The sequence below is a fragment of the Oncorhynchus mykiss genome, chromosome 7 (assembly GCF_013265735.2).
Source record: "Oncorhynchus mykiss isolate Arlee chromosome 7, USDA_OmykA_1.1, whole genome shotgun sequence".
Taxonomy (NCBI): Eukaryota; Metazoa; Chordata; class Actinopteri; order Salmoniformes; family Salmonidae; genus Oncorhynchus; species Oncorhynchus mykiss.
Window position 1 is genome coordinate 25098507 of NC_048571.1, and position 26505 is coordinate 25125011.

The window sequence follows — 26505 nt, forward strand, 5'->3', positions numbered from 1 at the left end:
TGTGGCGTTCACTGTTGTAATCATATATCATCATCACCATTTGCATACTTTTACCATTCTCGGGGCCACATCGTGGTTTAGTGTGTGTGTATGTGTGTGTGTACACAATCCACTCCTTCTCTCCGCTCTTCCTCCGTAACCTTCCTCTAACCCTCCACCCACACACCTGTTCAGGCCCCAGCTCTCTGGGACACACATATTAGAGAGTAAACATTTCACCATCTCATTACAAGTGGCCACCTCCACACTACCTCCACCCCTGCCTGGCTCTCTGATCTCTCTAAGGCTGTGTCCCAAATGGCAACCTTTTTTATAGTGCACTACTGTTGACCAGGGCCTATTGGGCTCTGGTCAAAAGCAGTGCCCTATATAGGGAATAGGGGTGCCATTTTGGGACTCGGTCCCCTCTAAGGCTCCTGTTACAACAGGCTGCCAGGAGGCATCTGATAGGGCATCCCTCGGGGCCCGGGGCGACTGGCCTGTGTAAGACACACTCAAAGGAGAGCCTGATGTACTGTAGTCACTCCACTGTTCTCCTTCCTGTTCCTAAAGCTAACAAAGGATACTGTGTGCACCGGAGACATACTGTGTCAGCCTGCTTTGCTTAGAAAGAATTAGCTTGCAGGCAGGTTGATTTGTATTTGGAATGTTTAGAATATGGATTTTCATAGAAGTTAGACTTTTTTTCGGGAATGTTGTCTAAGATATCGATTTGCATGGTAGTTAGAATGTTGTTTGGAATATTGATTTGTATTGGACTTAGAAGGTCAAAGGATGCTGTGTGCCCTGGAGACATAGCTACTCCTCTGTGCTAGTGGCCTTCATGGATCTACCCGAACCCGATTACCCTTGATCCGACCCGGGATCCAGAATGTTGTAGTTAAACCTCAGATCCCTGTGTAAAAAAATATGTGAAATACTGACCAGTTCCTAAACAACAAATGCAAATGTCATACATTTACATTTGATTATCTTAAATGATTCTCAGTGGGTTCCCTTTTATCAAACCGAATACGTCAAAATTGCATTGTTAAATAGGCTACTGTTGTGGGAGAGGAAGAGGAGGACTCAGCAGAAAGGAGTGATAGCCTATAGGGAAAGGGTTGAATGCCTTCAACTGAAATGTGTCTTCTGCATTTAACCCAACCCCTCTGAATCAGAGTGGTGCGGGGGGGGCTGCCTTAATCACACAACCCTTCGGTTACTGGCCCAACGGTCTAACCATTAGGCTACCTCCTGCCCCATAGGCTATATAAAGTGAGTTTCTGAAACATGGAGTTGTTTTTTGCTGATGTGAAGAAGAGACTGAATGAAAGTCAGTACAGGGAGGTACAACCAGCAGGCATATCGTCTGTATGGGCCTCATTTATGCACATTTGTGGATACGAAGGAGAAAAGGGTTACCCATAATCTTAAAACCTGAGCGATATTTATTTTTTTATTTTTTTAAATGTGGGCTTGCCTATTTAGTAGGCTATTTTTTGCAATTGTATTTTCTTTCTTTCATTTAAGTTTGCTAACTAATATTCATTTACTTGAGTGATAAGCTATTTGTCAGCATACCCAAGTTTCGGGACTTTCGCTCAAAATAAATGAGACTATAATGCGGTGTTACCGACACATTCTTTCTGATGGTCTTTAATGAAGAAACCTTTTGATTGTGTTCATCTGCTCATGTTGTTGTGTGCATGTGTTATCCTTATGTTGAAAGGCTGCCAATGTATTGATTGTGTAAGGCATGGTATAATAAATATCAGGACAGCTCCTCTCCAATTATGAATGTTTAATTAACTCTCCGGACGGTAAGGCCAACATGTCCTCTTAAATCGCAATTGTTGGAAATGAAATGGGACTGCAGGAGACTCCATCCTTCCTTGGCCTGTTTTAATTTTAGGCTTGCTGGTCAAACAGGCTATATAACCTACCTTTTTTATATAGTTTAAATCAACTATAGGGATGTCATTATGAAAACACTAAGCTGTACACCACAAATAAATTATTTTAGATAGGCCTACAACCAAAAATGCATGTTCACTGCCAGACAAGTCAAACAAAAATTGCTGACTTGCAGGGCAATAAAGCACCTTTAAAAAATATATATATTTAAGTTTCGGATCCATGTGGGTCGGATACAGACCAGACCAAATTTGGATCGATTTCTCTCTCAACTCTGATATGTTTTGGTGGATCTGGTCCACTAAGATCCGAAACAGATTTTTTTAAATGACCGGATCCTGTCATGCTGGAAATTTTCGTATTCAATTTCGGGATCTGAGAAGGTCTCTACTCTGTACCAGCCTGCTTTGCTTAGAAATAATTAGCTTTGAGGCAGAAATGGCTGCCTTGGTGGCAGGTTGAGCCACGGGGAGAGGTGTGACAGTTTGAATGTTGGTTTGTATCACTATTGTTCGTTTTTAAAGTGAAGAGATGGTTTTTGCTCTAGCCAGGTCATAGAGAATGTGCATTCTTTAACTTCCGTGGCCTGGACGTGCTGCGAACCCGTCCTCTTAAAAGATGGATACCACCGCACACTGTCGAACGCTCCTGCATTCAAACCTTTCCCCAGGCAGCAATGGCTTGATAATGAGTGGTACCAGCGTAGTTTGCCACTACCTGAGCACACCTGGTGGCAGCTTGGAAGGATGTACGTACGTGGGCGAGAGGAAAGCTGCTGTTCCTGTCACTTCTTCCTAGCTTCAGTTTAATCGGCGCCGCTGCCCGCAGCCTGCCATTAGGGGTTCGGTCGGGGAGGATGTCGCAATCGATGCTTGATCAAACTGGTTATCCCCTCCCGCTGTCTGCTGTCGCCTGTGTCCTATCCTTCACGACTGCATTTTTCTTTCTATGAGCAGGGAAAAAATGTACCTTAGGACTAGTTTCGGAATGTTCTCCATTCAAACGTTTAGGTGTGACCGCTCAGGAAATTGTTGCAAACATTAAGCCTACCGTTATAATCAAGCTTTCTCAAACCGAATGAACAAATCTCTTATTTGATATTGTTTTTTTTGTTTTTTAGTTTTTTACTATATATTGCCGCCAACCCAAAGAATATCCAGGATTACAGTTTTGATCATGAGAATGAAGTGGATGCATGAGTCATCTTTCATCTCTCAGTGGATACTAGTTTCCATCATTCTCCCTGAAACGTATATCTGCGTCCCCTTTTTTCCTCTAAGGCATGGTGCGCTACTTTTGACCAGAGCCCTTAGCGCCCTAGTCAAAAGGAGTACACTTTATAGGGAATAGGGTGCCATTTGGGACGCAGGGCTCTCTGCGCATCTTCCTTTGTTTGCGAGAGAGATCATGTTGATCCAACAGTACACTCTCTCCGTTTGTTTTGCTCGAAAGAGTTTTTGAGTCGGCACACTCCAGCGAGGAGCCATCTCTTATCAGCAATGAGCTCCTTGCCAGACATAATTTCCTGTGATTTCCAGTTTGAGGGAGGACTCTTTAATTGTTATAAGCCTGTACGAACCTTTTGTGATGTCTTTTATATTTGGTTATGGCTGTTATTTAATCCGAATCATTTTAAGGAGACGGTAATAAGACATTATAAGGGACCATGCGAGTTTTACAATGCATTATAACCTCATCATAATGCATCACCTGTCAGCATTTTAAGTGCTACCAGATATTGTTTTCATGTTGTCTATGTGTCATCAACGTTTAAAAGAGTACACTGCAGATTAAAGGCAGAGGTCCCGGATACAATAATAATGTACCCTGTTTTGAGAATCTCAACATAGAGATCTATAATGAGGCCAGGTTATGTACTGTGTACAATACACAGTGTGGACTACAGTATGTACAGTGGTAGGGTCTCACTGACTGGTGGTTTTCTTCCTGTGTGCTTCAGGACAAGAAGACCTACCTAGACATCATCCACACCTACACGGAGGTGCACGCCACCGTGCACGGTACCAGCACTGTGCACTTGCCCAGCTACGTGAGAAACTACGGCATCCTGAGCGGCCGGGACCTGCAGTTCCTCCTCAGGGAGACCAAGGTGAGAGCAACACACACACACACACACACACACACATATATACATACATATATATATACACATATACAATACACACGGACACACACACCAGAGTTGAAGAATCCTGCCCTAGAGAGAGGAACCACACTTGCTACGCTGTAGGACTCGGAGGGCATAGGTACCAAGTCATTACTAAGAGCGACGGGATTGCTCATAAAAAAATAAATAATAATAAGATGAGATAGAAGAAAGACTTTATTAATCCCCGATGGGAAGTTGGTTTGTCAGTCAACAGCATGTACACACAGTCACACAAAAAAACACAACAATCAACAGCATGTACACACAGTCATGAAAAAAACACAACAATCAACAGCATGTACACAGTTTGCTCATAATAGCATTCAGCTGAACGCTGCAGAATGTTCTAATACGTACACACACACACTGTGTTTGTTGGGAGTGCGACACCCCCTGTGACTTCACTATGCATCCCAGTGAATGGATGGTTTATGATTTTACACAGTGTCAAGGCGAGTGTCAGGATCTCTCAGCACTTCGTCATTAGTCATAGTGATTTCTCCCAGAGTGCCTCAGCAGGGCCGTATGCTAGCCAGGAACTCCGTTCATGTCATGCCCAGGCCTGCCACTGCTCTTGACACAATGCTACTGCTCAAGGATCACTTCTTCTGAAGCACCTCCAACCACACTGCCTGTTTTCTAGCCACGCAACTCGTCCCAGGTCTGTTTGTACTGTACAGCCCAACGACCCTCTGAAGCTCCAACCAAACTGCCTGTTCTCAATCCAGACAACTGGTCTGTTTGTTCTGTATAGCCCAACGACCCTCTGAAGCTCCAACCAAACTGCCTGTTCTCAATCCAGACAACTGGTCTGTTTGTTCTGTATAGCCCAACGACCCTCTGAAGCTCCAACCAAACTGCCTGTTCTCAATCCAGACAACTGGTCTGTTTGTGCTGTATAGCAAACTCATATGGTGGTGCACACAGACAGATCTGGGGCCAGGCTATACCTGTCCTAAATAGTCTGAAAAGAGGCTGTCAGGAGAAACTGTGGAAAATCCGGGAAATCAAACCAGCAAGCGTCAAGCTTGAAAAGAGAGAGTTATCAGAGATCTTTGGAAGGAGATGGAGAGAGTTAAGGAGATCTTTGGAAGGAGAGAGAGAGGGTGGAGGAGATCTTTGGAAGGAGAGAGAGTGGAGGAAGTCTTTGGAAGGAGAGAGAGTGGAGGAGATCGTTGGAAGGAGAGAGAGAGGGTGGAGGAGATATTTGGAAGAGGAGAGAGAGGGTAGAGGAGATCTTTGGAAGGAGAGAGAGAGTTAAGGAGATCTTTGGAAGGAGAGAGATGGTGGAGGAGATCTTTGGAAGGAGATGGAGAGAGTGGAGGAGATCTTTGGAAGGAGATGGAAAGAGTGGAGGAGATATTTGGAAGGAGAGGGAGAGAAAGGAGGAGATCGTTGGAAGAAGAGAGAGAGGGTGGAGGAGATCTTTGGAAGGAGAGAGAGAGGGTAGAGGAGATCTTTGGAAGGAGAGAGAGAGTTAAGGAGATCTTTGGAAGGAGAGAGATGGTGGAGGAGATCTTTGGAAGGAGATGGAGAGAGTGGAGGAGATCTTTGGAAGGAGAGAGAGGGATCTTCAAGATCTTCAAGATCTCCTCATTAACCTGGTGTTTGGAAGCCCGGAGGGAGCGCTAATGAATTGCCATAAATCCAGACCTATTTAGCAGCAGCATTGTGTTGTTGAGATAACAAGAAGAATGAGGACAGGTGTTTTCCAGCCACGCTTTCCTCCCTGCTCCTCTTTATGAATAAAGCATTTACTTGCTAACAGATTGCTTGTGTTAATTGCTCCCCCGAGATTTTTGGCAAAACAACACGGAATACATAGATGCAGTATAAAACAGGGCAGAGGTGGAAGGCACTATAGAATTTGCAATGAACCAGCATTATACTGCCCTAGTATAATATTATATGGAATTGGTGTTGAGACAAGCATTTTGCTACACTTGCAATAACACCCGCTAAACACGTGTATGTGACCAATAACATGCGATTTGATTTGGATGCTTTGGCTGTAGCTAATGGGGATCCTAATTGAAATACCCAATCTCACAAAACATACACCACCTTGCGTTTACAACTGAATCGAAGACCGGGCTCATGTTGAACTAAGGTCCTAATTATCTCTTTGGCAGAATTCAACGTTGTACCTCGAAGGAAGTACAGTCGGCTACGATTCTTGTCCCTCCCGCTCTACAACGCAGTTTGCATGTTTCCTGTGTGGAATGTGGTTTAACCATGGCTTGTTTGCATAGCCAGCATATCCTCCAGACCAGTCGAACGTGTTCGTCTCATCTCCTAACCGTCCAGGATGATATGCATTGGTCTGGAGTAGGGTGACGTTGCCCCTTACACTCTGATCTTGGGTCTGATTTGCATCCCCCCCACTAATGGTTATGGTTAAGATGCAGGGAGGGTAAGCTGACCCTAGAACAGGCTTTATTTGTCCAGTGCCCAGCTTAGTACAGTAGCATGCTTGCTTCCAAGCATCTATTCTGTTACTAGGGGGAAACTTCACTCCAGGTTCATGCTATTGCACAAGGGCCCTTCTGTTGAAATAACAGTCCACGGTGATACGTTAGTCTGCTGTATGTAAGTGCTGGATCACAGGCTTTTCTCTCCTAGGTCTCGGCCTTCTTCGTACTGGCGCATATGACCACATTCTTCTTCTGAAGTTGTTCAATTACCGTATTTCATCGGAGGTCATTGTATTCGCTGCTCTTCCCTTTCACATCGCTAGCTGCCTTTTCCTAAGTGGTATCTGAAGCACTTGCAACTAGCCCGGTTGCCTCTCACCTTCTCACCACCACCCAATATAGAGTCCTTCTCACAATATCCATTTAGCATATGCTACGCTATGCTTTTGTATGCTGTGCAATTCTATGCTGTGCCATGCTACACGATCGGAGAGAGGGGGTTTGCTCTATAAATAGCAGCTGTTTGTCAGGCCGGTGGGCTCACTGGGCTGCAGTCTTGCCTGCGAGGAAGCACCATCAGTCAGCCTCTGCTGCCACCTGTCGACCAAACGCTGAAAGCTGCAGTCGATACTGTCTGTCCCACAGCTATTCAGTGTTTACATTGGGGTTCTCCGGTTCTGGAGAGCTACTGTCCTGGGACTGCGGGCTTTTGCTCCAGCTTGTCACAAACACACCTGATTTAAGTCATCCTTCTAAGGATTTCACTCTGGACCGTGATTAGCTGAGTTAGATGTGTTACTGCAGGGCTGGAACAAGACCCTGCACACACAGTAGCTGTTAAGGAGAGTCGTGAGGCACAGTGGCTGAGGAGAAGGATGATATGGGTATGGACTGAAGAGAAGGGATGGTATGGGAGAGTCCGTGTACAGCAGTGTTGCCAACAGTGGGCCGAACTCAAGAGACCCTCTGTCTCCCCAGGCATGGCCGGCACTGACCCGGTGGGATCTTGCTCTCGCCGACTCACAGACCAGCCATTGTGGCTGTCGCCGGCCCTCCGCTATAACAACCCCAGCTCCAGCGGCTCTCTTTTTACTAGTGGGGCCTCAGACAAACACATTATTGTGGCACGCTTCACGGGCTCGTCACCTCTGGTTCCAGCATGTCAGAAGAGCCTCTCAGATATTTGCTTTGGTCGTCCAGCTCAATGGGTTTTCTATGATCCTCTGTGTGTACGGAGTCTTTGTTGTGATGATTGGCGGTGGGCCTCTTCTCTCCAGAGACGGGGCCGTAATTTGTGCGAATAGCGTGTTTCATGACAAGAGCAAGTAGTACAGGTAATACAAGTACTGTAGCTACTGTCTCGGTGCCGAGTAGTGCTTGAACGAGATGGGTTAGTACATAAAACATTACACACTTATTTACCGAGTCTGTCCAGTTTCTGCTGGCTTTGCCAATGTTCTGCTTTTCTTTATTACTGCAACTTAGAATAATAATCTAATAATAACATTAACATAATCACCATTCAGTCACTGATGTTTGATCCCTGGCATGCATAACCGGTCAGGGGTTTCAAACCCATGAGTCTCATGTCCAGAGACCAATCCTAACAAAACCACGGGCCTTACTTCCCCCTCCTCTGGCCATTGTTTTGTCTGTGCACGTGCGTGTGCACGTTTTCACTCTACCGTGTGTGTGTGTGAATTCCGCGTTTAGCCTCTCCTTGGGCCGACACCACACACACACACACACACACACACACACACACACACACACACACACCACACTAAAGTGACTGAGAACTTGAGGCTGTGCTTACCAGACAGGAGAAGCCCTCTTTTACGAGCCAGTTTTATAGCCGAAACACTTAGGAATGGTTAAGAACCAATAAAAGCAGGCTGTGTGTGCTGCTGGTGCAGAGCATAAAAAACACAGACAAGGCTGTGGGAATTCTAGGAAGTAAGAGGTGTCTCCTTTTATTTCTCTGAAGAAGATAATATTGTACTTTCTCTCACCCACACCTGCAATAGTTATTTCTTCCTGGCACTGATTATGCTGATGGGGTCTATTTCAGATAAGAGTCTACTTGCAATAACTGTGATATGTAGTTGTTGTTTCCTGCTAAACTTGAATGCATTGATTGAATGCGTTGATTTGTTAAGTTGCTCTGGACAATAGCGTCTGCTAAATGTCAATGTAAGTGCAATGCTCTTTTTCTCTCCACAGCTTTTTGTTGGCCTGTCCTTCCCCTACGAAGGCCCCGCCCCCCTAGAGGCCATAGCCAATGGCTGTGCCTTCCTCAACCCCAAGTTCACCCCGCCCAAGAGCAGCAAGAACACGGACTTCTTCAAGGGCAAGCCCACCCTGAGAGAGGTGAGATGGCGCCACTCTGCCCAGAGACCCCGGTCAAAGTGTGCGTGTGTGTGTGTGTGTGTGAGAGAGACATAACCTAGTCCTCTATTCACTTCTGTGCTGTTACCTCCCCTTTCTTTTATTCATGACAGGTCCTCTGTAATAAGTCCGTCTGGTGTTTGACGGACAGGGTCTAGTTTGTGGAGCGTGTGCACACAGTTCGTTCTTCATCTGTGATGTGACTCGACTTCAATGCGCTCCTATTGAAGTGAACTACTGTGTCATGTCTGTTTTGATTCTGTCCTGTGTTTTCTGTTTTTAGCCTGCCAAAGGGACTAAGGATTTAAAAAAGAACGCTCTACTTATTAGCTGACTAGCCAATTCAGCCAATCTGACTTCAGTATTGTCTGGATAAGAGCATCTGCCAAACCTACTAAATGACTCAAATATAAACGTGAATAAATAATCAAACGTATATATTGTGTGTTTTCTTCAGCTTGCCAAAAGTATTTTTTTATGGCAGTCGAAGAAATTCAATAAAAATGTGTTCCCATGCAGTTGACCTCCCAGCACCCGTATGCTGAGGTGTATATTGGCCAGCCTCACGTGTGGACGGTGAACATCGACAACCCTGCGGAGGTGGACAGAGCCATCCGCTCGATCCTCAGTCAGAAGGTACACACACACACACACACACACACAATACATGTTTCCCTGCTTGCATTCTCTCTTTTCTATTCTTTTAGCATAGTCTGAAATGAAAACTCTCCCAGTCTCATTCCCTAAAGCCTCGGGTGCACAAACGATTGTACCAGTCAGGGAAGCAGAGAGCGTGATCACAAATTCCAAGGGGGCTTGATTAGAATAGATGAATAAGAGGAATTCACAGAGAGAGGAATTGAGAATAGCAAAGTGAGAGCTTTTCTTTCTCTCTCCCCTTACTGGGCCCGTGCATATTTAAGTCCAGGGTCAAGCAGCCCTCGTGGTTGTGTCCACCAATAGCACCCTATTCCCTATATAGTGCACTACTCTATGGGCTCTGGTCAAAAGTAGTGCGCTATGTAAGGATTAGGGAATATGGTGCCATTGGGGACACAGACCTCGTGTGCTTCTGCATGGGTGCCCGAACAATGGGTTTGTTCATTAGAGAAGGCTACTGTGTCTCGTATGGTTTCTGACCGGTGTCCAGACCAACAGCCCTCAGCTTAATTTTCTCTCTCTGGATGTGCCCCAATTTGCACCCTGTTCCCTTTTGATAGTGCACTACTTTTGGGCTCAGGCTCTGTTCAAAGGTAGTGCATTATATAGGGAATAGGGTATGATTTATCATGCACCCTTTGTCTCCGCTCTCTACGGCTGAGAGCATCGAATGTTATTCCACCAATCACAAATTGATCTCAAAGGTTAGTTGACCAATTACAGAGTTTCACAGCAGCGTATCTGAAGTTGTTTCAATGGAACAAGGATCCAGCTCAGTAGTTTGTCTCATTGAGTTTTGCTCTGTTGACTGCAGAACAAAATGACTAGTGTGTGTGGAGTTCTTGCTGATATCCTCGGTGCTACTGTAGGTAGTTGTGTATATATTTCAGGAATGTGTCTGTCTAGAAGACCTCAGTCAGGGTTGGAGAGTTTTGAAGCGCACACACGCACACATACCCCTCTTTCTTTTTTTCATTCATTCTTTATTTTTTATTTTTTTCTTTCCTTCTTTTTTCCTCTCCTCTCCTCTCCTCTCCTCTCCTCTCCTCTCCTCTCCTCTCCTCTCCTCTCCTCTCCTCTCCTCTCCTCTCCTCTCCTCTCCTCTCACTGACCCACTATGGTACCTGTCCCACCATAGACACATACTCTTAGCAAGCTGACTGGCATTCTACAGCCTATAAAGTGCTGTAGCCTGACTCTGTGTTTTCCATCCTCAGATCGAGCCCTACCTGCCCTACGAGTTCACCTGTGAGGGGATGCTGCAAAGAGTCAACGCCTTCATTGAGAATCAGGTACGGCCTCGCTATAACTGTCCTCTCCATTCTCCTGGATAGCCGTCAGAGCCTTTACACACTATTGTGCCGACCCTAACTGTCATTTTTTTGGCTCGCTTTTCCAGTAAGTACAGTTCGGTACAAGATCAGCATAGTTTTGTTACACGCTGCTTATGTCTGGCGTGGTCTAGGCAGGGCGTGGCTAGCTAACTATGCCTCTCTGATGGCTTCGGCGGACTGGCGCCAGGGCCCGTATAAACAAAGTATCTCAGAGTAGGAGTGCTCGGATCAGTTTTACAGCATCATAAATAAGAGGGGTGACCTGATCCTAGATCAGTATTCCATCTCTGAGACGCTTCTTGATTACAGGCACAGGTATATTAACGGGCCAGCTTGGCTCCCCATTAACGAACTGAGCCTTACTTTCTTTCAATATTGTCCATTTTAGTATCTTAGTGTGGAAAGGGTGTCAGAGCCTCTGGAGTATTCTACAGTGCACTTTCACTGGAAAAAAAGGATCTCCGTCCTGTTTCAGGTTCGAGCCAAAATGGCCTCTCCTTCTCCTACCACCTCTCTATTTGTCATGCCCATGCATACTATATCTCCTGTCTTGCAGGGTGTACCATCTTTCTATAAGGTTCTTATCTCGGTGTTGACTTTGTAGCTACTGATGACAGCCCGCAGCTGCTTCTCTCTTCGCCGACTGTGAACAGATTGGGTTCCGAATGTATCTTTTTAGCAGAGTTGTAAAGTTGGAAGGGGTGACAGACTTGGCTCTGTGTCCGTTGCTCCCTCGGCGTCTCCCTCCCTCTCTCCCTCTGCATCTGTCCTGCTGCACTTTGTGACAACTGCTGATGTAAAAAGATTTTAAAAAAGGGCTTTCTAAAATACATTTGATTGAGCCTGTCTGCATGAAGAGACGTCCCTATGCACACTTGTCATCTCCCAAAAGGGTCCTATGCCAGCCGTGGGAAATAGGTCTCAGGAGAAATGTCACTTTACACACCGCGAACAAACAAGCTGTCAAATAGTGTGCCGTCTGCCCTATCGACGGATGTTGCTACAACAATGGCTACAGTGCAACCACAATATGAGCTGTTGTCATTCTTTTAATGCTACGGTTCCACGTTCTATCTGTCATTCACTCGTTCTTGTATTTTGACTATTCACGACGGATAGTGAAATGACTCTCGTATAACTCTCCGGTGTTCTCTCTCCCTGTCTCTCTCCCTGTCTCTCTCCCCGTCTCTCTCCCCGTCTCTCCCCGTCTCTCTCCCCGTCTCTCTCCCCGTCTCTCTCCCCGTCTCTCCCCGTCTCTCTCCCCGTCTCTCTCCCCGTCTCTCTCCCCGTCTCTCTCCCCGTCTCTCTCCCTGTCTCTCTCGCTCTCTCTCTCGCTCTCTCTCGCTCTCTCCCTCCCCGTTACCCTTCTCCCTCTCCCATCTCCCCCATTTCAACCCTTTCCTCTCTCCCTGTCTCTCTCGCTCTCTCTCTCTCCCTCCCCGTTACCCTTCTCCCTCTCCCATCTCCCCCATTTCAACCCTTTCCTCTCTCCCTGTCTCTCTCGCTCTCTCGCTCTCCCTCCCTGTTACCCTTCTCCCTCTCCCATCTCCCCCATTTCAACCCTTTCCTCTCTCCCTGTCTCTCTCGCTCTCTCTCTCTCCCTCCCCGTTACCCTTCTCCCTCTCCCATCTCCCCCATTTCAACCCTTTCCTCTCTCCCTGTCTCTCTCGCTCTCTCTCGCTCTCCCTCCCTGTTACCCTTCTCCCTCTCCCATCTCCCCCATTTCAACCCTTTCCTCTCTCCCTGTCTCTCTCGCTCTCTCGCTCTCCCTCCCTGTTACCCTTCTCCCTCTCCCATCTCCCCCATTTCAACCCTTTCCTCTCTCCCTGTCTCTCTCGCTCTCTCTCTCTCCCTCCCCGTTACCCTTCTCCCTCTCCCATCTCCCCCATTTCAACCCTTTCCTCTCTCCCTGTCTCTCTCGCTCTCTCTCGCTCTCCCTCCCCGTTACCCTTCTCCCTCTCCCATCTCCCCCATTTCAACCCTTTCCTCTCTCCCTGTCTCTCTCGCTCTCTCTCTCCCTCCCCGTTACCCTTCTCCCTCTCCCATCTCCCCCTTTTCAACCCTTTCCTCTCTCCCTGTCTCTCTCGCTCTCTCTCCCTCCCTCCCCGTTACCCTTCTCCCTCTCCCATCTCCCCCATTTCAACCCTTTCCTCTCTCCCTGTCTCTCTCGCTCTCTCTCTCTCTCCCTCCCTGTTACCCTTCTCCCTCTCCCATCTCCCCCATTTCAACCCTGTCCTCTCTCCCTGTCCCTCCCTCTAGGATTTCTGCCATGGCCAGGTGATGTGGCCTCCCCTCAGTGCTCTGCAGGTGAGGCTGGCTGAGCCGGGGAGCTCCTGTAAGCAGGTGTGTCAGGCGGAGCAGCTCATCTGCGAGCCCTCCTTCTTCCAGCACCTCAACAAGGACAAGGACCTGGCCCGGTTAGTGTGTGCACCTACAGTACACCTTAACCTGTATGCACACTTGTGCGCTCGCACACACACACACACACACACAAATGCACGTCTGACACAGGCATTTTGCTTTTTACCCAACAGATGGCAGTATAGCATTAATAGACGATCAATACTTGCCTGCTGCTGTGCTGAATTTGGTTCACTAGAGGTCGCACACAAGTTATTCCCTTTATGACGTTTCAGAGACAAAATGATAAGACCGATATCAGAGGGGAAACGTCATTTTATTGCAGTTGTCAAATGTCAACTTGAGCCATTTCAAATTCAACTCACTCATCGGTGTCAGCAGGGAATGGTTATCGAGACGTCAAGACTCAATGTAATTGCTGTATCAGGCTGTATGTATCCAGGCCAGCTTCAGACACAGTGATGCTCAATCTGTCTGTCTGTCCTGACTGTGTCTGCCTGTCTTTCTACCTGCTTGCCTGTCTGACCTGTCTGTCCATCTGTCTCTTTCTGTCTGTCTCTATGACATCCCAGATGTTTATGTACAGATACATTTTTTCTTGTGTGTCTTTGTTCTGTGTATATTGTGTCTTATCTACTCCCGGCAGCATAATTCATTTCCCTGTGTGGACAATGAAGTAGAATTTCATATTTCCCATTTTCCCTCTGAGGTTCGGCATGGACTGCCAGACGGTGGAGTCGTCGGGCGACACGGTGGTGCCTGCGTACAGCGACGCACGTCACCACTGCGTCTTCCAGTCGGACCTGCTGCTGTTCAGCTGCGCCGGCGCCCACCCCTCCCTCAAACGCGTCTGCCCCTGCCGGGACTACATGAAGGGCCAGGTGGCGCTGTGCAAAGGCTGCCTATAGCCCCTGTCTGTCTGGGTGTGTGGAGAGGATCGAACTGGAGTGGATTGGACCCCCGTACCCTTCCAGAGAGCTGCAGGGAATGGGGGGGTTGGGGATCTCTAGCTCTAACCACTCAGATGGCTTGACTCCTCTCCCTGGCTCCACACCTGCAGTCCTGCAGCCTAACTCCTCCCACAGCCAGGCCTCTGGAGGGAGGAAGAGCAGCCTGGGAACCAGACAACCAGGAGACATCTGTATTATTTATGTCTGTTTTTAATCGCCTGAACTTTGACCTTTTAAGGCATGTTGATCAGCTCGTCAGACAGACACAGCATCGGCAGCAAACTGTGGAAATTCAAATGGTGGACAGAAAGAGGCCAGTGAGCTATATACATACTCTGGGAACTAGGAATGTCAATGGAAAAGTTTTCAGTAAGGCACCTGGCAGGAGGAAAGGAGGGTACAGAAAAAAGAGACATTGCGCATCGGCCTGAATTACTTGAATCAATGGGAGTCGCTGTATATTTGAGGCAGAGCGCATAGCAACAGAGCTCACTACTGCCCCTAGGATGTGTGAGAGTGGGTGGTACTGGAGCCGGTGGGCCAGTGACTCCACCCACTGTATCTCTCCAAGCTTGTAGTCGCATCGTGGGACCAACGAGCTGGTGTGTCGCTACACTCGGCATGCTTTCCTCTCTGCCCCCCTGTCCCCTTTTTATCTTTGAACTCTTTTAGCTATGTAGGTTTGCACTGGAGACCCATAAGAGGCCGTCCCCAGGCAGTAAGGCTCTGTTTCAATGTCCACACTAGCGTACTACTTAGGATGAAGCAATGCACAGGGCATGTATTCTGAATGGTATGCTCCAATGGAAAGTTTCCCATAGACCCTGATCTATGGTCAGTTTTGCATTTCCCTTATTTATGGTTATGATTGGGGGAGTGGAAGCTGATCCTAGATCTGTACCTAGGGGAAACTTGACCAAAAGGAAGTTAAGTGTGAAGAACAAGACGAAGCAGAGCCAGTTTTACACTGTAACTGTACCGCTCCCCATCGTCGCGTCTGGACAGGGGAGCGGGTCAGATGTAGATATAATGTTGATTTTGAAATGTTCTAAATCGCAAATCATTTTTAATCCTGAGGCATTGTCCCTCGTGGTCATTCCCAACTACACCTCACACACACACACACCGTCCAGCATGGCTCCTCTGTAGCCCTGCATGGTAGATTGCCCCTCCTCATGCTCCCAATGTACAGACTAGAGGCTGAGTTTTCGAAATCGCACACATTCACACACACACCTGACTGACCGGTTGGAATGTGCTGGGGATAAGAGGTGTGTGCCAAATAATTGCCAGTGGCTAATGAAAATAATAATTAGTCATTGATCAATTTCAATCAAATGTAAAAAAAAAAATTTAACAGGATTATCAGGTCAGATCAGTCACATGTGACAGTGATGACATAGTGTGGTACTGTTCTGTAGACAGTAGAACACCATCACAGCTGTAGTGGGAAAGGGCCCCTCTGGCAGATCAAACATCAGTATGCTCAATCACCAGTATCACATAGGACCGTTGCTTTGACCACAATAGATTTATCGGGAACGTATTCTAGATTCTAAAGAGATATATTGACCATGAGTACTTGTATTATAGATATTTAAAACCTTTATGTATACAGTCGACCCGAAAGATACACACACACACACACAAACATCATTTCTATGGATGCACTGTAAGTTATAGCTCTTGACAAGAGCAACACACACACCTGCAACTTTACTTGTTTCCTTCATTTGGAGATCGTTTAGGATCCTAATTTGCCTGCCAATTATTTTTCTTTTTTTTTACGTGTCAATAAAAGCTTGAATTAGTAGTCCTTGTTGTGAATGGAAATAATGCACTACTTTAACCTAATTTACTGAAGTTTAACAACATATATGACTAATACTGTATATTCTTCATATGGGTTTTAAATTATTTTTAAATGTGTTTTATATACAGATCTTTCTCTGTGTTTGCTGAATTGTTTCTTTTTATTTATAGAAAAGGAGATTTTACAGAGGGTCATTTTATTTATGGAAGAAATAATATAACGTGTACATTCAAGTGGATGGATTAGACGGGAGTTGTTTGTCCCATCTGACTCCAACCTCCAGCAACAGTGATGAGAGAGAATGAGGAATGGCAAAGAGAATATCCAAATGCTTTGGCAACATGGCTGCGAAAGGAATAGGGTGTCATTTCAGACACGCCTTGAGACCGACCGTCCACTTAGACACTGACGAAATGTGTTGGACTGGACAGTAGTGACATAGACGTCTCGCTCCTCTCATCACTGTGTTTTTCGGGGTGATGACGACGACATCGGGACAAAAAGCAGCGCGCACATTTTTTTTAATTTTTATTGTAAATGCCAGCAAAGAACCTCGTGTTGTTTTTTATTTTCAGATCTTAATGCAAACCATTTGCACATTTTGTAAATATAGATACGTTGTCTTTTAGATGGTCACTTGCGTTTTATGACGAGCTCCCCCCCCCCTCACCGTACTGTCCAGGTCAGTTTTGATTACGTCTGTGTATACGATCTGCAGCCAAGCAACGGTTTTAAAAAGTACATGACGTGCCTTTTGATGGTTATTACTAGACCGCTTATTGTACCTGCCCTATTGATCAACCGGACCTAGTGCCAGAGAGAATTGTTAGTTGAGATCTCGTACTTTGCTCGAAGGATAATGCTTCTTATAACATTTACTGTAAAGGTAAAACAGTAATTGTATGTGTTGGACTTAGTGGTGATGGTTAAAACATATGTCTCTTAATGCTGTTGTGGACATGTTTAGCGAAGGCTTTTAGTGGGGTAAAATGCAGCATATGAAAGATTCTGCTTCTTTGTGGCAGCGGCCTTGTTCTGCTCGTATTAGAGTCAGGCTTATTTTGAGTATGTTGTCAACTGTTTCCTTCCTTTCATTGGTTGTCATGTATACACCGAGGGATCTTGACAACCAACATAAATAGCCTCTGTAAATGGTCTTCTTTTTAAATTGGTTTGTCCCAAAACGGTTAATGGAACTGTAAATACGATAGCTGAAAGGAAGATGTGTTATGGGCATGAGAAAATGTCCTTGTGTCTCTTTTAACCCAACATCGAATGTCTCCGTTGTCAAATCTGCATTTTGCATTCATGTGTATCCATTATGACTTTTCTTTTTCAATCTCAACCTTGTTTTAAGCCAATCATGGAAAAGCTAAAGCAGCGATTGTTATGGGACTAAATTATGACTGTACAAAAAATTATACATTTTGTTTTCACAGTTGCAGACAATTTAAAGGGGATATAACTTTATTTTTCAATAAACCTTTTTCTGTGACAACTGGGTCTGTCTTGTGTGTTTTATCGAAATGTACATTGTTTACACTACAGGCATAACATTTGCATTCGCACATAAAACTACGCACTTCATGACTGAGTGGCCTACATTGTCCTGAGGCTCAACTGTGCGTGTCTGTTTGCAAACTGTAGTAGTCCGCCTTTCTGTTGAAATGTTTTCCTAACAGTTGATTGTGTAAAGCCTATGCAAATCTTAACTGCTGCCATCTCAAAAACGTTGAGACCACTGAACAACGTTGTGCATACATTACAAACCAAATCATTTGAGGGTTCGATTCGATCGGTAGCGCTGAAGTTCCACGTTGTAGCCTGATTGCCTTTAAATGTCAATGTTCCCGCATTAGTGGAGACTGCATTCACGGTAAACTCTGCTGCATACATTATGTCGGCCCAATGGGAAATTCCCTTTACATTTCAAGCAAGCTTATATGGCTGAACTTCGGCAATACGGATTGATTCCAGCCCTGAGTTTTGTGTGATTACTGTTCAAAGTCGGAGCTCAAATAAACTGTTTTGCAGTACCTTAAAATATATATATTCCTGTTTCGTGTCCTTTAAGTCATGTAAATGAAAACATTTTAAAATGTTTTCCAATTGAAAACAAAAATTTGTTTTTCTTATTGGCCAAGTTCTGGTAATCACTCCCAGTTTCTGTCCGTTTTCTTACATTTGGTGCCCGCTCTCCCAAAAAGTAAAGTTCTCTCAGATGTGTAGAAACACCCCTAACACATTAGGGGTGTTACAGTGAGTTTAATGTGTAAATAATATAGAGTACATACTGCAGCAAGCATAGACCTCATATGAACACATTACCAACTACGCTAGACATTAAGAAGAGAATCACAAACGACAGCATTTCCAACTGTTTACAAGAGCAATTCCCTGCAAGTAAACTTTCAAAGTTTATATTCTCATTTCCAGAATTCTGGGGTCTGTTCAGATGTGTGCAATGTTATACAATATTCATATTAATATGTAATTATCATAGAAATGCATTTTGTAGAAGCAGAGATGATTTTCTGTCTTGTAAAATTATGCATCATGTCAGCTCTATGCATTGCATTTCTTTCTGCAATGTTCTGAGCAGTTTACTTACAGAATGTGCCCCAGGTCAATGGTTAAGGCTGTTTCTGTGCAGTGCAATTGTGGCTTGGAAAGGATTTCCATCTGCTAATAAATGATATGCCTCCTTTGATACCTCACTGTCTTTGATTGGTGTCCGAGACCAGCGAGCCATGTAGCCCAAAGGCCAGGCAGATGTTGATATTAAGTCATTTCATCTTACCGTCCAAGCGTATTGTTTGCAGCAAGTATCCACCGGCCTACCAGACACCCCGCAGCCCCCACAAAGCATGGGGCCCACAAGCTCTGAGGGACCATGTGCCTGACATCGGTCTACTTTTATTTAACACATACTTTTGAAAGTAACCCTTCTAAAAGTAATTTATAAACCTTTTTCATTGCCGTGTGTACTAGGACGTTAAGTGTTTGTTTCTTGGGCTTCAGGAATGTGACTGAAAAAGTGCCTCCCCACTGGGCACACACTGGTTGAATCAACTTTGTTTCCATGTCATTTCAATTAAATTAGGTTGAACTAACGTGGAATAAGTGTTGAATTGATGACCGTGCCCAGTGGGTCAGACCTTGAAACAAAACCTTGCTGGGGTCCAGAGAAACTGCGTATCCCCCGTGGACGGTTCGTACATAAAACATTCTCTATTCATGCTAATGCTTTCTTCATGATGTTGCTCCCTGCGTTCAGCCAGGGGTAAACAACAGACTGCTGCAAACTGATTGGCTGAACACGATACGCCACATCCGGGACTACCATTCCTAGGCATTTATGTTGCCCTCTCACCATTAAATATAGTTGAGGAAATTGACACCTGAATGGAGAATGTTCTAGGTATGAAGCGGTCCACGAGTTACACAAGTGTATTCGGCTGCATGTTGCAGCAGTCTGTTGTTTACCCCTGGCTGAACGCATGGAGCAACATCATGAAGTAGCATTAGCCACTCTAGCATGGTAGCATAAAGTACATATTTCCCCCACCTTCTCACCATTAAATATAGTTAAGGAGGAAATCGACACCTTTGCAGCCTGAATAGAGGATGTTTTAGGTACGAACCGTCCACGAGGGATACACAGTTTCCTACAATGCGTTTGGAAGGTAAGATGAAACGACTCAATATCGCCTCCTGCTGGCCGTTGGGCTAAGAGCCATGGTGCTCCAAGGAGCCTGTCACGTTCCAGGCCGACTACATTGCAGACATGCATTGGATCAACCAATGCTTGTGTGCCATGTCATCGGCCACAGAGTCGGGTATTAGATGAATCCACCGTGATGTGGTAAACTGATATTAGGGTTAGGCGTTGTGAGATCTGGCATGCTTCTGCAATGTAGTCAGCCTGGAACACAGCCATAAAGTTAGGGGGTTGCTTTAGTATCCATCCTTTTTGACTGAAAACAGTCACAGAAAACAAAAGGTTACAGTGGTGCAACTCTTGCTCAATCACATTATCGAAGTGAATTGAAACCCATCCTAGATCCTGAACTTAGTACGTCTATAACACTTTCCTTTGAGAAGACAAATATTGACTTAGCACTCTTAATACAGAACAACACCGCAACCGATTATCTAGCCAATCTAGTTTCTGCTTAAATTGGCAATACCAATGTAAACATATCAACTTATATTACAATATGTACAAGAATTCATTGCTATGTACAAAAGGTGTTGGTAAGAATTAGAGTCAGGCCATGATTCAATCCAGAGTATGTTATAGTGCAGCACAGTTGACATGCAACAATGCCCCTTTTCATTTTACCCCCTTTTCCCCCCCAATTTCGTAGTAACTACTAATAATTGGATACTATCTTGTCTCATCGCTACAACTCCTGTACGGGCTCGGGAGAGACGAAGGTCGAAGGTCATGCGTCCTCCGAAACACAACCCGACCAAGCCGCACTGCTTCTTAACACAGCGCGCATCCAACCCGGAAGCCAGCCGCACCAATGTGTCGGAGGAAACACTGTGCAACCTTGGTTAGCAGTGCACTGCGCCCGGCCCGCCACAGGAGTTGCTGGTGCGCGATGAGGCAAGGATATCCCTACCGGCCAAACCCTCTCTAACCCGGACGACGCTAGGCCAATTGTGCGTCGCCCCACGGACCTCCCAGTCGCGGCCGGCTGCGACAGAGCCTGGGCGCGAACCCAGAGTCTCTGGTGGCACAGCTAGCTCTGCGATGCAGTGCCCTAGACCACTGCGCCACCTGGGAGGCCCCAGCGCCCCTTTTAAAGGCAATTTCCCCAGCGTTCGTGGAGATCGCATTTATAGCAAATGCTGCGAATGTCGGCTCAAGTGTAAGTTAACTTTAAAAAGTGCATTTTTGCCTGTCCAGTGCACTGCTCTATAACGAGCCTCAGATTGAATCCTGGTCTAAAAAGCCATTTGGAGTGAGTGCAATGACCCGTCCCACCTGTAAACAAAAATCCCTTTCTATATGTACAAAAATGTATTTTGTATTATAGTGCACTATAATAACTAATGTCTTATTGTCAACTTTCATTGGTACAGTATTCTGAAAGACTGAATCGGCATGCACAGCTTGAAGGCTCGATTTCAATCATCTTCCTTTAGGGCTCTATTCAATCTGTATCCTGAAGCATTACTGATTTCAAGGTAATTTCCTATTGAGTCCACATCTGCAGTGTTTACCGTGAACGCAGTCTCCGCCAACCCGGGAACATTGCCTTCAATCATGCTGTAATGCTGAATTTCCGCGATTCGGATTGAATAGAGCCCTTAAGTGCACTCCTTGTGCAATGGGTCAACATTGAATTGCTGTATGTCAACACTGCATGCATGTAATTGTATAATGTCAACATTGTATTCATGTAATTCACATAACAATGATTTATGTGGATTCTTTTCATTTTGCAAACCACATACACTATATATACAAAAGCATGTGGACACCCCTTCAAATGAGTGGATTTGGCTATTTCAGCCACACCTGTTGCTGACAGGTGTAGAACAGGTGTATAACACACAGCCATGCAATAGAGCACACAGCCATGCAATCTCCTTAGACAAACATTGGTCGTAGAATAGCCTTACTGAAGAGCTCAGTGACTTTCAACATGGCACCGTCATAGGATGCCACCTTTCCAACAAGTCAGGCAATGGCAATGTGCTGTCCTAGATTGCAACACTCACTACCGAGTTCCAAACTGCCTTTGGAAGCAACGTCAGCACAATAACTGTTTGTCGGGAGCTTCATGAACTGGGTTTCCATCGCCGAGCAGCCGCACACAAGCCTAAGATCACCATGCGCATTGCCAAACGTCGGCTAGAGTGGTGGAGTAATGAATCACGCATTACCATCTGGAAGTCCGACAGACTAATCTGGATTCGGCGGATGTCAGGAGAACGCTACCTGCCCCAATGCATAGTGCCAACTGTAAAGTTTGGTGGATGGGGAATAATGATCTGGGCTGTTTTTCATGGTTCGGGCTAGGCCTCTTAGTTCCAGTGAAGGGAAATCTTCAGCATACAATGACATTCTAGACAATTCTGTGCTTCCAACTTTGTGGCAACAGTTTTGGGAAGTCCCCTGTTTCAGCATGACAATGCTCCCGTACACAAAGTGAGGTCCATACAGAAATGGTTTGTTGAGATCGGTGTCTAAGAACTTGACTGGCCTGCACAGAGCCCTGACCTCAACCCCATGAAAGGCCTTGGGATGAATTGGAATACAAACTGCGAGCCAGGCCTAATCGCCCAACATCAGTGCCTGATCTCACTAATGCTCTTGTGGCTGAATGGAAGCAAGTCCCCCCAGCAATGTTCCAACATCTAGTGGAAAGCCTTCCCAGAAGAGTGGAGGCTGTCATAGCAGCAAAGGGGGGACCAACTTAATATTAATGCCCATGATTTTGGAATGAGATGTTCGATGAGCAGGTGTCCACATCATTTTGGTCATGTAGTGTATATACTACATATATAATTACATCCATCGTGGCAGATTGTGAAAGCTTTAAACAATATCATTGTATATGGTATATTTACTCGCCAGGACGACCGTATTTCCCCCATCAGACATGGTTAAGGAATTAGATAAGGAAGAGAGAATGGCCTAAAAAGGGATGACCTGTTGTGCTCTAGCCAACAGACTTGGCTGTGGTGCACAGAAAAATACTTAATTTTTTAATTCCAGCGCGGTAATCTCTGGCTAGAGTCTTTGTCTCCAGTCATGTTGTCTGTTGATGGTCTGCCACAGGCTTTTATTCAACACCCCTTAATGTGGCCCTCTTAAACAATACAGCAAACACATAATCCATACATGAGTTGTTGACAGGGACATTTGTGCTTTCATATTCACTAATCAAATGATACAGGTTTTGTCCCAAATATTACCCTATTCCCTATAGTGCACTACCTTTGACCAGGACCCATAGTGACTATGTAGGGATTAGGGTGCCATTTGGGACACAAGCCATTGATAAGAGTCGTCTGTCATGTTGTTATTGCACAGTGTACTGCTATACTATACTATTGTGTCTACAATTGATAATACAATGGGCATCTCAGAAATCAATTTCCCCTGCTGATTTTTTGGGGGATAGCAAACATGCCCTATAGCTACGAATAGTAGCAACTACCACCCTAAAATATACTTTACCTGTTACTACATCACGACTACATAAACGCAACACATCTACTTTGAGCAGTGGTGTCATAAACAGAAATAGGCTGTGTGTGTGTGCCAAATGCCACCCTATTTCCTACATAGTGCACTTTTTATGGGCCCCGGTCAAAAGTAGTGCGCTATAAAGGGAATAGGGTGGTCAAAAGTAGTGCACTATAAAGGGCATAGAGTGCCATTGGGGACACATTAGACTGAACAAAAGAAAAAGCCTATTAGAAACCATTGAAATCCCATAAGGACTGAGATGCATATCTGAATCAGCCATCTTGTCCAAGTGGAGATAGAGATATGAACACCAGACTGTAATCAGTGGACAATGTGCAGTGCCTTTGTAGCGGCAGTGGCATAATTTCCTGACGACTCAGCAGGCCACGTTCTTCGGTCTGTCCTTCCGCCTCCCCCTGCTTCGGCAGAGGAGGAGGAGAAACATTGAGGGAAACCTCCTCCGTCTTCCCTTTGACTTCGTAATGACTCCTATGGACGGATCAGGTTCGGAGTCAGAGAGAGACAGGGGGAACGCTGCAGAATGGACCACTTGGGTCTCACTAAAATGCCACTGGGCTGGCACAAGTGAGGTCTAAATCAATCAATAGGTTTGTCATGGTGACTGGAGAGATCTACCAGGAAGAATGGAGCTGAGCAGGATAGGGACTGGGCGTAGATATACATATCCTAGAACAGACACTGGACGTACACGTACTGTATATAACCTAGAACCCATCCCCCACTGAGCCCTCGCTGCCCTTCCCGTGGTCTTCTGTCACTCAAAGCGCTCGTAGTTCCTCGTCTGTCGCACTCGAGGGACCATATCAACCAGCAGCCTGTGACAGGAAAGAGACATTCACATTAATGAAATCGCTAACATACACAGGCACACACACACACACACACACACACACACACACACACACACACACACACACACACACACACACACACACACACACACACACACACACACACACACACACACACACACACACACACACACACACACACACAGGGAGAGATGCAACTGCATTTCATTGCCAATATTAAATGAGTGAAAACCGTCGTTCATTGTAGAGGAAGTTCAGAATGTGTTGAGTAACTGAACCTATCACGTCTGATTATTTGAGTACATTTGTGTAACCACTGCAGCTGCTTTTATTGGTGCATTTGTTGATGCACCCTGTGGTGTCATGTTTGGATTTCTTTCTCCCCCGAGTCTCTTTCATGATTGGAATGCTCCCTGGGACAGAACACTGCCAAGCCTGGTGAAAGGCTGCACTGCCAGTGTAGTGCATTGTTTCCCATAGGATTTTCTTCAGCGGCAGTGGAAAAGTTAGCGTAAGGGGGGGTTGTGGTAGTGGGAGTCTCCAATGGCGCCGTCTGTGACCACATTTTTTTGAGGCCGTCCTCTTGGCCTCCCCAAAGTTTTAAAGCAAATTTTCTGCACATTTTGCAATGGGGCGGAGAGAACATTTTACAGTTTTAAAGTTTGTGTAGAATTGCAGGAAACTTTTTGTCAAAGGAATGAGAGAAATTATTATTTTTTTTTAAAAGATAATTCCATGCATTTCTACACATTTTGTCATGGCTTATGCTATCTGAGTGACTCAAACATAACAAAATGAATGGGTGGCCCATGCCATGACATGTTTGTAATTTTAGATTCTCCCTGACTGTCTGGTTTTTCATTTGGTGGTTGTTACTTCTCAAAGATGATCATATTTAAAAACACACTGACTATACTAAACATTAGGAACACCTTCCTAGTATTGAGTTGCATCCCGCCATTTTGCTCTCAGAAAAGCCTCAGCTCGTTGGAGCATGGACTCTATAAGGTGTCGAAAGCGTTCCACAGGGATGCTGACCCATGTACTCCAATGCTTCCCACAGTTGTGTCAAGTTGGCTGGATGTCCTTTGCGTGGTGGAGCCTTCTTGAGACACGGGAGACAGTTGAGCCTGAAAAACCCAGCAGCGTTGCAGTTCTTGACACAAGCCGGTGCGCCTGGCACCTACTACCATACTCCGTTCAAAGGCACTTAACTCTTTTGTCTTGCCCATTCACACTCTGAATGGCATAATCCATCTCTCAATTGTCTAATGGCTTAAAAATCCTTCTTTAACTATCTTCTTCCCTTCATCTACACTGATTGGAGTGGATTTAACACGTGACATCAATAAGGGATCATAGTTTTCACCTGGATTCTGTCTTGGAAAGAGCAGGTGTTCTTAATGTTTTGTACACTCAGTGTATATTGCTCCATTATCTTTTTAAATACTTTACATCTGGTTTTAGTCGTTTAAGTTTACACTGAAAACATTTTACCATCACAAAAATTATTTTTTTAAATAAAATAATATTCATTTTTCGTAGTGGCTGCCACGATTTAGAAGTGGCGGCCCGCCACTGCTAACTCAATATAGGGGAAACACTGATAGTGGGTATAACATGTTTTTCCCCTACCAATATGCATTGCCTAAAAGAGTTTGTCACCTAAAATATTCCTGGACTACGGTGGATGAATCACAGGCTTGACCATAGGCCTGACTAACCTTGTAATCCACGATTAGTTCATGAAATCAAATTTAAAAATGATTGTTTTATAAACCTTCATCTGGATTAATTTAATATGGGTCTGATGTCCATAATGAAGGCTGTGAGGTGCCTTCTCTTGTACAAATGAGTCAAACACTAAATGAATGAGTTTTGCTGTGTTTTCCATCTGTATCTAAGATGCAAACAGGTTGTGGTACATTGACAGAGTTTTCCCTACCCCAGGCATGTACTCTCCTGTACCTATTTGTCTTTCCATCTTTAAAGTTCTTCATTTGAGCAGTTATCAGTTTGAAAAGATCACGATTATAAGGATATGTTTTTAGGTCACAAACATAATCTGTAATGATATGTCTATACATATAGCTATTACATGCCCGGGCAGAATTGTCACCTAAAAGTCTGGAGATAAGGCATGGTTTGACAAGAAGTACAGGAGAGCTACAAGGAAGAAGCGAGACCTCTCCCGCCAGCTTCAGAAAAACAACACTGCTAACAACCATTTAAAATATGCCCAAGCAAGACACTCCTACAACCAGGCTGAGAAGCAGGCTAGAAGGAACAGCAACGTCAAACTCAATGAGGAGCTTACTGATAAGACCTTAACCAGTAGGAAATGGTGGAAGCATGTCAACTCCCTGTCTGGGGGAGCTGCAAATTCCCTGGACAGACGCCCCCCTACAATCTGCTGTTTGAGTATGGAATTGCCTCACCGAAGACATCGTTGCTGAAATCACTGACACTGTTC

At 45.3% G+C, this 26505-nt stretch overlaps 2 protein-coding genes across 2 annotated transcripts in view; one reads left to right on the forward strand and one right to left on the reverse strand.

Moving 5' to 3' along the window:
- LOC110527561 (alpha-1,6-mannosylglycoprotein 6-beta-N-acetylglucosaminyltransferase A) overlaps window positions 1-17488 on the forward strand; it is a 118073-nt gene extending 100585 nt beyond the window's left edge. Inside the window, exons 12-17 of the mRNA XM_021608927.2 lie at window positions 3857-4006; window positions 8704-8850; window positions 9388-9504; window positions 10746-10820; window positions 13122-13279; window positions 13933-17488. Of these exons, the coding sequence (XP_021464602.1) occupies window positions 3857-4006; window positions 8704-8850; window positions 9388-9504; window positions 10746-10820; window positions 13122-13279; window positions 13933-14131 (846 nt within the window). The 3' untranslated portion in view covers window positions 14132-17488. The remainder of the gene's footprint in view (window positions 1-3856; window positions 4007-8703; window positions 8851-9387; window positions 9505-10745; window positions 10821-13121; window positions 13280-13932) is intronic.
- Window positions 17489-22761: 5273 nt separating this feature from the next.
- LOC110527562 (transmembrane protein 163) overlaps window positions 22762-26505 on the reverse strand; it is a 43090-nt gene continuing 39346 nt past the window's right edge. Inside the window, exon 8 of the mRNA XM_021608930.2 lies at window positions 22762-24035. Within this exon, the coding sequence (XP_021464605.2) occupies window positions 23975-24035 (61 nt within the window). The 3' untranslated portion in view covers window positions 22762-23974. The remainder of the gene's footprint in view (window positions 24036-26505) is intronic.